This window comes from Anser brachyrhynchus, assembly GCF_964034855.1.
Source record: "Anser brachyrhynchus genome assembly, chromosome: 1".
Classification (NCBI taxonomy): Eukaryota; Metazoa; Chordata; class Aves; order Anseriformes; family Anatidae; genus Anser; species Anser brachyrhynchus.
Window position 1 is genome coordinate 209,931,169 of NC_137694.1, and position 11,992 is coordinate 209,943,160.

The following is an 11,992-nucleotide window of genomic DNA, read 5'->3' on the forward strand; positions in this document are numbered from 1 at the left end:
AGTCTCCGCTATGGTCTGTTCTTTATTGCAGATGAAACTGAACTGGTTCTCTCTCTAATGGCCTACATGTTCACTGCAGGTGTAAAGCTCATGGGTTACCCTCGGAAGAAATTGCAGAGTTCAAAAGGAGGAAAGCTGCAAAACTCCTTGACAAAAAGGCCTAGATCTGAGGTAGTAGCTGTAGGACAGTCCCCACGTAGCTCTGCTATTTAGTGTCTGCTTGTGTGTTATTTGTCTGCACTTCGCTGGGTGTAGTGCCACGCTTTTTGTCAAAAATATGTATTATTCTTTTAAAGTGTCTTATTCAAAAAGGTGTTGGGAACTGTGACAGAGGTGTCTAGAAACTGTAGTAACCTTGTTGGGTGATTTCCTAGCAAAATTATGACCTGCTCTTGCATGATTTTGTTGGAAATCAGAAGTTATATGTGTATAATAGCATGAACTGAGGTACCTGATCAAATAGGTGCTACTAGAATAAAGCTGGCATATAAGCATGCACGCACACACAGGGTCTGATGCCCCTTGAGAATGTTGCATGGTTGTGGTTTTTTAGTATTTCTGAGAGCAGCAATACTGCTTCTACTCAGTGCTTCTGCACTATAACTTTATTTACACTTTCTTAGAAAAAGACAGATGTGGATGAAAGCCCCCAGTGCCTCAATATAGGCTGCTTACAAACCTCTATGACACACAATATCAAACTGATAAAGACTAAAGTTCCATCTGATTTTCTCACAAGGCTAAAACCCAACAGAGCACTTCTGGATGTGTTGCTCTTTCCCAGCCATGACTTTTAAAGATCCGGGGGGTGTTAAGCTGTTTCAACTCCCTTAAGAGATCTATTTATTCATTTATTTTTCTGAGAACAAAATTTGGGACATACTGTGCAGAGACCTGCGTAAGTGGTAGCATATGTGAACACTCGCAACTAAATATAAGCTCCAAAGCCCAGAGGACCAGCATGCTGATCTGTACCTATGATCACAAGCTACTCCTCCAAGGCCAGAAACAAAAGGACCTCTCACTTGGGTTAGCGCTGCCTGGCAGAAACTGTACGTATACTAATATAAAAACATTTAGCACATATATCACCCACAGATATATTCTTCACTTAAGGCTGATTAGCAATACATTATAGAGAACAGAAGGTCCTCGTTAGCTTACTTGGCTCAATTCTTGGGAAACAGCAGAAAAATCAATAAGATATTCATACCTGGAGCTTTTCAATGATCCTAGTTCAATCCTTCTTGTGTGCCTGAAGCTTTCAATGGAACAACTATGTCCTCAACAGCCACTTATCCCCCTGTCTCTGCTTCATGTCTTAGTGGTGTTCCCATCTGATCTTAGATGTACTTCATAAGATGAAAGGAATCATGCCATCAATAACTTCGTTTTTCCCTGATAAGAATAAAGGGACTCTAGACAAAGTATTTCAAATGCAGTGATCTATAGTTCATACACTCAGTTTACAGTCCAATTTGTTGGACATCCTTTAACAGTCTTACTGTGGTAAGATAAGGTTCCCAAACTTTTGGAACATTCATATAGCCTGTAGTCTAGAGGCAGGCCAAGACTGATCCTCACACTCAGGAAATAAACCCTTTAGCTGTGAAAGACTGTGGACTCTGTTGTCCTTGCTGGATCCAGAACAAGTGATGGTTCCTGCTTCCTAAAACAAGTGATGGTTCTGGCCAGATCTTGATAAAAAGGTACAGCAAAGTATGAGCACCATCGAAGTACACCTCCAGGCACCCGGAGATAAACCTTTTGGCTATACCATTAGTGATCCTTGTACTTTCTCCTCCAGCAGAATCTGTAGGGATTCTTCTGTAGAATCATAACATGGATCATAACATGGGTGCAACGACCCGCACAAGCAAGTGGGGTACAGCCTGGAGCACCATGGGTGTCCGAGGCAGTTGTGCAAGGCTGGCAGATAAAACAGCAGCTGAAAGCACCAAGGCTTAGTTTCTTGAACTATTATTCTCTCTCTCTCTCCTCTTTTTTTGTCTCTCCCTCTATTTTGATGACTTGTCCCATGAACTCATCTCAGTAACAGCAGACCTCTCGATTCCTGTTAGGAAAATACAGTAAGCACCCAAATCACTGCATCTTGCTGGCCAAATCACAGACTAGCAAGGTGTGGTGGGCCAGCAATTAAGATCTGAAGGTGAAATCTGAAAGCTCATTCAACACAGGGTGTTTGATAAATCTTCGCTCTGTCCTTAAAGGTGAAACTCACCCTTACACAGAACCACAACACAATTACAGCTTACTATTTCTCCTTCTGACCCACTGCAGAGATAATCTTAGGTGATTTTGCCTGCGTGATCTCTCCAAAGGTTAAAACCAGAACTTCAGAAACCACTCATTTCTATTGATTAATTTTTTCCATCACATTTTTCTTCTCTTCCACCTTTCTTCTGCTCTGCATCAGCTACTTCTTCTGTCTTGGTATGCAAAGACATCTCCCAGAAACACAGTGGAAGGAAAATCTTCTTTGTCCAACACTAGAAAGGCTTAAAAAAGACACTTAAGGATATTTCTTTTCCTTGTTTCCTTTGTGGTTGCACAACAGTTCTGATCATTTTGACGGGGGCATCAGTTCTTTCTCATAATATTCAATGAATGAAATGTCAGGGTCAATCCTCCACTGAAGCCTAAATCACATTGAGATGATATATTTGTAATTTCTTAAGACTCAGGAATTTGCCTGTAGTTTTCTTTCCTGTTTTTTTTTTTCTTTTTTCTTTTTTTCCCCCGTAGTGTGAGAGTGAAGGGAGCAGAGTGCGTGCTCAGGTTGGAGGTCCTGGACCTTTTCTTGTTACATCCAGATTTAATAGCCTGTCCTCAGAGGCAGATAACTAGACCATCAAAAACAACTGCAGAACCTGAGATCAAATAATAAAATGCAACTCTTTGAACGATACCAGAAAGCATTAGGTATGTAGTGCAACAGTACAGGGTGTCAGTGATCCACCTTGCATATCCAGTTCTGGTTCCAGTGTTACTAGTATATGTATATATTTTAAATATGTCATATATCCTTTATCCTCCTGTGCTGTCATTAAGGGCAGTTTCCTTAGGCTCCTTAACAATTCTATACTACTAACTGGTCATTAGTGTGAATACTCTTTGGGCCTGATACCATCCTGTCCCCCTCCGTTACAAGGCTTCTTATCTTACACTTTTGGGATCTCTGCTTTATATAGTTACTTTTACATATATTTTTATTCTAAAGTAATTGCTTGTTCATTGTACAGTGATGTTTACAGTTTAAAACCTTACATATCTGTGTATGTGCAAAACAGTTTCTCATCTATTTCTTTTTCATATTTATGTAATCATAACAGTGTTATTGATATGTGTTAGAATTTGGTTCTTTTCAGCTTACAACAGTTGGGATTATATTTTCTTCTTTTATACGCAGTTAATTTGATTTCATGGGATGCTTTTACAGGACATCTAGAAAGTTGAGACCTACCTAAAACCTTGCTATTCACTCAGCTGCTGGCCTTCTACAAATTCTTGATGTTTCATTTGTCTCTGAAACCCCTGTTATATTATAATAAATCCGTGCCTACCAACAGATGGTAGAACCTGAGCATCATGGACACTTAGAACTTCATTTCAAATGAACCTCTTCAGCTTCATCACATCAGTTTACTAGCTTGGATCTAGATTTAATCTCTGAATTAGACAACCTCTTGCTCAGCAGAGCCTGTTGTATCAGGAACAGTGCCGGGCTGAGGCAGCAAAACTGCACCTGGATCTCAGGTGGATGTCAGCATTTTCTGTTTCTCTGTCCCTCCTGTGTTGGGAATGGTAGGATCATGGGGCTGTCAGAGCAGCTGAGCCTTCAGATTTCCCATAAGTGGCAGTGAATGACCTCAGACCCAGAGAAACCCGCCTGATTAACAGGGAATCTCTGCTATTACCAGACAGAGGCTTTATCAGGCTTGCGATGCGCAGTTAGAAATATTCTTCATAAGCAGAAATGATGTTTACCTTTATGAAGTGGATATCCTTGGGTGAAAGCTCTGTCCATCCCACTAACCCATGCAACTTCTCCAGCACTCGTATGGTCTACTAGGACCACCACATCCCTGCTGTTCTGCATCAGTGACCCTCCCTGCTTGATGCTTCTTGATGGCTTGAGAATGTCTAATATTTCTGCTCTGTCTGATGCAAAATGATGTAAAATAAAAAGCTGTTCTGTAGTGAGCAGGGCTGCTAATTCCTTGTATCTTCTGTTTTACAGCCACAACTGGTCGGGCATGTTGACCAGGAAACTCAAATTTGTCCTGAGGAACACAAAGAGGACACTGACAAAAGCAGCCTTTAAAGAACTGGGGAGCATGAAGGAGACTGAAATGAGTATTGAAGAGGAAGAAATCTAAGAAGAGCACACCAAAGAACTAGTAAGACCGGGATGCTTGAAGTCAACCCCAGTAGAGAAGTCCACACCCTCCATTTAATTCCCTCCCAGCCAAAAGCAGTATAATTGCTGAAGCCTCTTAGCTCTTGCAGGAGGAGAGCCTGAGAAGGCAGATGAAGCCCAATCATCCTTTCTCATTGAAATTGGGCACTGGATTAGAGCTTTATTCATCATGGTTCCATGTGTGCTTTTTTACTGGGGCCCATTGGAAGGGAAGTGATGGTGCTTTCCTTCATCAGCACCTCAGTCACAAGGATGGGCCCAAGGCATATTTTAGCTAGGTCAGCGTGGCAGCATAAACACATCCAGCTGTGCTTGGATCTGTATTAGAACAGTAATGCCAGGTGTTAACTCATTAACCATTTTGCAATAAATAGGCTTGTTGTTATAAGAAATGCTGGTTAAAAAATAAGATCAATACAATTCTGAAGAAAATGTTTTTGACAACAAGAAAAAAGATTTTTACTCCCCCAGAAAGGGAAATTTTCAATCAAAAGGCTTTGTTGCTGCATGCCAATTTAAGCTGAAACATTTTCTTTTGAATTGACATTTCTGCTGCAAATGCCATTTTAATGCTATTTTCAAACTGAAATGACTGTTTTGAAATGAAGCAGTTTGGTATGAATCAATATTTGTTTCCAAATGCCAAAATGTGATCTGATCAAAATGCCAAAACATGTCATCTTTGCAATCCCAGATCTCAACTGGAAGAACATTTTTTTCTTTATAAACACATACATATAGCATATCTAAAACATTTTATGCTTTTCATCCCAAAGCAGAATGAAAAGAGAATGTCAAGATACTGGAAAACTGAGATGCAGAGAATAATGTTCTACAGTCCCTTTAGCTGACTGATACTAATAAGACTAATGAATTTTCTTACCTGCAGAAGTGAGGTAGAGGGAAGGAAAAGTTCATTATTTAATCAGTAGAAGAAGCCTAAAGAATCACAGTATTTTTCCTCCCCGATCTCTAAGTAGTGTCAAAGCCACTAATATTCAAAGTAAGCCTCCCAGTGGGTAAAAATAGCTTTCTACATAGGGCCAGCATTTGGCCTGTAGGCACTTCCCACAGAGAACATTTCATCAGAGTCAAAAATTTTTATTGTTGGCCACTTCTTCTTCCAGATTTTTTACTTCTGTTCAGTGTCTAGCTTCTAACAGACTTTTGGAAATTGCTGTTTTCTCTCCAGCCAGGCTGAAGAGAAGTGCAGATATGGTAATTTAATCAATATTACTACCAGAAGGTGCTCACTGAAAACACCGAGACCTTTCTCAAGCCCAATTTGAACTCTTCTCAACGCTGCACCCAGGACAGGTTTTTACCAGTTAGATGATAAATAATAGTCAACAACCCTCTTACGTTATTGAAGATAACTTTATTAAAGAAGGCAAGCCAAACTCCACAAATCTCAGAAGGATACTAAGTGAACAGCTAATTCACCATAGCAAGTATAAGACGCGTACTGTCAAAGTAAAAGCTGTTCATGCGGTATCTATCTGAAGAGTGAGAATGGGAGGAAAATCTATTCATATTCTTCAATACCCAGATTTTACTCTTTGGCACCTGTCTTTTTGACAGTAGCTATTTTGGCTATTTTGAGATGAAAGTTGGTATTCCAGGTGGGAGAAGTTGGCCCTTGAAAGATATCTGTCAAAGGGGTTATAGGACACTTCAGATGTCAAACAGGACTAAGAAAAACTTTCACCATCTGCATTCTGCTCATCCCTCCAGTCACGAAGTCATCCAGCAACAAAGTGCTGTGGAGGAGATGTGGGCCAAGCAATTCTCTCTCAATGTACATCAACATACAGTTCCAGGGAAGGATGTAGACTGGATTATTCTGTGCAAATCTGAGTTTAAAATCAAAGAATTTCTATATAATCCTTGTCTTTTTCATAATTTTCCCATGTTAAAAACATTTGTCAGGGCTGTTCTGTTATGTAGTGGTGTGGCTTATGTCAACCTGGCCTTACCTCTCAGCTAAATACTCTTACTGGGTGGAGCAGACAAAAAACACATCTTGTCTATAGGTGTCTGATGATCTCTACCTTCACTGGATCATTGGGTTTTCCTTATAAATGCCTCTGTGTATTCAAGACTGGCCTCCAAACGAAGAGAAACACCCACAAAGATATGCAGAAGATTTATCTGACTAAATATATCTCTGTAGGGTGCAGTCTGAAACACTCACCCAGAGAGATGCCCTAACACCGAAAGGAAGCCAGCACTTCCAGGAGTGTTGCCTAGGCTCCAACAAGCAGGTACCTCTGTGTGCTGGGTGTCTTGGCTCCCATTAGAGTTAATGGAGATCTAATCACAAAATCTGAGGAGCCTAATGATTCCACTGAGCCTGAAATGGGTGCCTGCAACTGGATAGTGCAGTCACCACAAAGCTTCACTATTGGCAAGGTCTCCATTCACGTAGTGGGAGCCTGGGCACATGGTGCACGCAGAGAGAGCCAAATGGAGAGAAATGTCTGTCATGCAATCCAGCTGCATAAACATGGGGACTTCATGCCCTTTAAGTTGTCCTGTAGTATCTACAATACCCAGACTGAGCTGATAAGTAAGACACGGGAGCAGTTTTGTACTGGCAGCTGGAGGCCAGACACAAAATCTTATGATCTGAAATAATGCTAGGCAGATATGTTTAATGAAATACATCTTTAAAGTTAGGTGTCTTAACCCCAAAGTGAAGCCCATCCCAGATATCTGCATTCAAATGGATGAATCGTGCCCTAAAAGTACTTGCCATCGACTGTAACAGAATCTGCACCGGTCGGTTCAGTGGAGAAACCTACATCACGGATGACTAAAGTCAAGCTGGATGAACCTCACTCCCACATAGTTCATCACCAGTTCGGAGGAGGTACTGGACCCTCTGACATTTTCCCTGGAAAACTCCAGCATTGTGCTTGTCTAGATGGCAAGTATGTGCTAATCCTCTCTGAGACACTTCTTATTCCCAGCACACAGGCAAAGTGGATGTAAAGGAAAAAGCATGTGAGCAGAAAACATAAAATCCTGAAAAACTTCTGATTGATCCTTTTATCTGGTAATGTGACAGCAAGCAGGAGAGAGAATGACTTTCTACTTCTGATATATGTCAAATTACACATTTGTAAATGTATGGGGGAAAAAAAAACACAAAAAACAACATTAAAAACCAACTCACTTCTTCAAACTACTGCTATGTATGTACTCTCTCAACATCTGCACATATGTACAGATATATATTTGAATTTTGGGGTACCTAGTGTTGTTTTTTTTAGTCTAAGACAATTTAAAGAAAATGTTGGGTAGCTGTAAACTGAATTCTTCAGCTGAAGAGCATTTAAACAAGAAGATTTCAATCTGCCCTTCTGCACACAGTTTTTGAATTCCTTCTTCAGCATGCTGTCTTGAAAAATAAACAGCATTCTTTGAATTTATTAAAAAATACATAAAATAGTAGATCTGTGGGAAAGGAGAGCAGAAAAGCAAAGTTCTGATCACTGATGACTTCAGTAATCCCAGGATAATTCTTAATTCTCTTTGAAGCCAGTGTGGTTTTTTTTTCCCTCTTAATTTCAACAGGAAGAAGCCAAGGACTCATCCCCAAGTGTGATAACCTCTGCTGTTAAAAAGCCATAAAATATATTTATATTTTCCTGGTATTGTTCTGTTTAGACAGGTTTAGGTTCACTCGTGAGATTTCTTCCCACACTAAACATAATTACTGTATCACACTCCTCTCTTGTTATTCTGCTCCTAAAAATAGTGTTTGGATGTCATGATGTTAAGATGGGGCCTGGAAGCAGCAAATGTAAATCTTGTAGCTCTGCAGCCAACGTTTCAGGTGATTGTGGACAGGTCGCTTGGCTGATTTCTTGGATAGTGAAGCACCCACTCTAGAAAACATGATAGCAGGAGGGTTTACTGCTAATGTTATAGGGTAAATTTTAATGTAATCATGCAAATCTGCTGACAGCTGTAAAAGATGTACTTATGCACAATATAAACCATCTGAATATAGTTTATATTTCATACAGGATCTACAGTACTTTTAATAGTGAATTAAAACCAAATGCCAATAAAGATCCTTGGAGACCTATCCTTCCACATGAAAATCTTGTTCTTCTACGTATCTTTACCTTTATCTCAGATTACTTTTCAGCTCTCTCTGCAGATAAGGTACCTATAGAGAACCCCATATATTCACTCCATTATTAATTAATTTAGAGGCAGACCCCAACAAGGTCTCAAAATAAGCAGGCAGTGGAATTATGAGGAGATGCAGAAGAACCTAAGGATGGTGTGGAGCAGCCACGGCATGGATGGGTGTCAAAACAGCTGCAAGTACCTATATCTGGCAAAGCTGCCTGTAATAGGGGATACTGCAATGGGGAGGGAGTAACATCACTCCCCACAGCACATTGCTCACTGGAAAATATCAAGGTCCTGCCCTGGGGCTTGGGACTGCAGCAGGGTGGCAGCAGAAGTAAGGCTGTGGGTAATTTTGCAGCATTACCCCTCTTTGAAAGCGTGAAACTGTGCTGTCTCTGTCCTGGCATCCTCATGCAACAGCACCTTCCCTGAAGCTCTGGTTATTTTCCTTGGCATTACAGAGATTTGTCCTCCAGTGGTGAGGTCAGGGACAGCTCCATGGTCACTGCAGCAGGTGCCCTCCCTTCTCTAAAACCTCCTGTCCTCACATCAGCAATACATTTGCCCCTTTGTCAAATGAATGGGAGACATCAGAGCAACCTGCCCCCTTCTGTCTGTGTGACTGTCCTGGATGCATCAGCTGGATGCAACTCCATGGGCATCACCGATGAGAGATGGGCTAAGGATTTCTTACCCCTGTAGTCACACATCCTCTTGTTCCCCTTTGGTCACGCCACAAAGTCCTAGAATGACTCTCATTGCTGACCTCATCTGTGACAAAAATAATCATTTTGAATAAAAGTGGTGAAGCTTTTCAGTGCTTGTCCCACCCCTGGTCTTTGTGCAATGACCTTCTCCATGTTCTGTGCAGAGCAAGAAACATCTACCACTTTCCCTCTGATGCTCATTACTTTGCAGCTGTTGGTATTGTTTCATTTACCATCCTTTTCCTCACTCACAACAGTTCCTCACAGCCATGATATCTGGCTTCATGATATCTGCAGATCTCAGTCTGCCTTGGTTCTCCTTCCTTCTTCCCTGACCAATATCTTTGAGCACCTCTAAACTCTACTGAACAGCACGGGACCCAGCAGGGATCATCAAGAACCACCCACAAAGGTTGTTGCACAATTAAACCTGATGATTCAATTCTGATCTTTGCTTCCTGCCTCCGCTCCATGATATTTGCCACTCATTGCTTGGAGGAACACAGCCTCCTTAAACGTAGGACCTGTTTCAGATCTCATGAAAGCCAATAAAAATGTTATCAGCTGGTTGTCCTTTCACTGTCAGATTAAAAGGTGTTTGTTTGTTTGTTTGTTTGTTTGTTTCAAATGAATTAAATCCCCCTTTTGCCACTCTTTCTCCTTGACTTGGTCCATGAAGCAAACTAGGTAGTACAGGCTGCAGGCACAGTTCAACAACTGTACAACAGACCTTGGAAATAAATATGCTCGGATTCGAAAAGCGAGATGTCTAAACATTTTTCATTAACATATGTGGAGAAGCTCAGGGAAGGTCAATACCAATTTGGGCCAAGGACCAAAGCTGTCGTACGTTATTTCTGTGTAGGTTGGATGTCCAAACGAAATCCACAATGCGGAGCATGAAATTCAAGTTGGTTTCGAACACAAGGCATTTATTAGCATTGAAGTTTTCTCTCTTACTGTTTCCAGAACTTGCCAAGCTGTGAATATTCCACAGTTTCCAAATGGAAAACGCTCTGGTTGTCTACCATTACCTGCCAGACCCCTCAGCTGCCCGTCTGTGGGGCGATCCCAGCCACCCAGCCCAGCCTCTCACTGCAAAGCAGCCCCAGAGGCAGATGTCTCAGATCCAACCTCCGCATCCAATTTCCTTCCTTATTTATTTTGTTGTTGTTGTTGTTCAGAAGCTGGAACTGAAACAGCATTTCAAAATACTGAAATCCTACAGGAAACCAACTGACCTTTCTCCATGCTAGTCAGAAAGCTGTAGGCAGGAAGAGCAGACAGCAAACAGGCTCTGCGTGCCTTCAGCTCGAGTCTCAAGCCCTTTGCTCACCAGCAACATTGTACTGTCCAAATGTCGCATAGCACAGGATAGCAACTAAGGGCAGATGTACTGCAATTAACTGCTTTAATAATCAGCCCAAGTTCAATGGTTTATTCAATATTTCTTCTATAGTATTAGCAGAATACTATATATATATTAGAATATATTAGAATCTCTTTAATGAGATTCTAGTGCTGGAGAAATCACTTACAGTCTGCTCTGACATATTATTGCTTTAAAGCACAAACCTGAAAACTGTTAATCTGAGCATTTCTGAGTTTAAAGGAAGTTCAGGCTTGGCTCTGAACACACGCTTTGTGACTCAGGGCTGTTTGTAATAAGAAAGCATCACAGAAGCTGAGCATTCCTTGCCAATCCCTGTTTTGAGCTGTCTGTGAAATCTTGGCACCGCGTCCCGAGAACACTGTGTGGAAATAAAGCTTTTGTTTAACCTACTTGTGTGGGCTCCCTGCAGAGGTGATTGTCTGCCGGGCCGTATCTGCAACTCTAGCTCCCCAGCCACCATCATCACCAGAAAACTCCGGAGAGAATAACCACGAGTTGTTACCCAAAGAAGGTGACGAAGATTATTCCCAGGAAGATGTCATTGAGGTTGCTCTGGTTGACTGCACCTGTCCAGGCTGCACCATCATTGGGATGAGAGGTAAAACTACGACCTGGTACATGTGCTGGGTCCAAGCCTCAGGACTAATCTTCAAAGTGTCCCAGCAAATGCTGGGGAGCAGGAGTCAGCCTGAAAACGGCTTCCCTACACCTACTGCTGTAGTTTTGTCCTGGTGGCTGGGCACTGGAAAGGTGCAGAATATCCACCACTGGTGTGTGTGGTGAAGAGGGCCAAAGAATAGTAACTTCCTCAACAGGTGAGGCTAGAAGATGAAAATGTACTTATTTAGGTGGAATGAATACGCCATCACTGCATGTTCAGGCACTGCTCTCCATGTATGCCCAGCTGGAAGAAGATGGGCAGATGGAAATGTACTGAGTGAAGAACCTTCCTGCTGTGGTGGGACAGTAGGCCTCACATCCTCAGAGGTCTTCAGCAACTCATTCATCGTATCTGAAACTTCAAGACAGCCTGGGCAATGAGAGCAAACCCCCTTGCCTGGTGCTTTGTGGTCTTAGAAAAGGAAAAGAAGAAATGGATGCTCCTTAGAAAGCAGTGGTGATGCCTGTATGATTAAATATTATGTGCCTAGTCCCCTTCTCTGGTGCTGGAGCCATCTCTTTCCCCTCTCAAACATCCAAAAAACCTGGTGGGAATATTTCTGGCACCAGGAATATTCTCATAGACATGCTATGAGATTGTTTGGGATTGTGTTTACTGGTCGGGGGACAACCAGTGGTAGA

The 11,992-nt window shown here is 41.7% G+C and overlaps 1 protein-coding gene across 1 annotated transcript in view; it reads left to right on the forward strand.

The window, feature by feature from the left end:
• GUCY2F (guanylate cyclase 2F, retinal) overlaps positions 1-8,547 on the forward strand; it is a 50,197-nt gene extending 41,650 nt beyond the window's left edge. The window contains exon 18 of the mRNA XM_080590380.1: positions 4,262-8,547. Coding sequence (XP_080446506.1) covers positions 4,262-4,400 — 139 coding nt within the window. The 3' untranslated portion in view covers positions 4,401-8,547. The remainder of the gene's footprint in view (positions 1-4,261) is intronic.
• Positions 8,548-11,992: the final 3,445 nt, after the last annotated feature.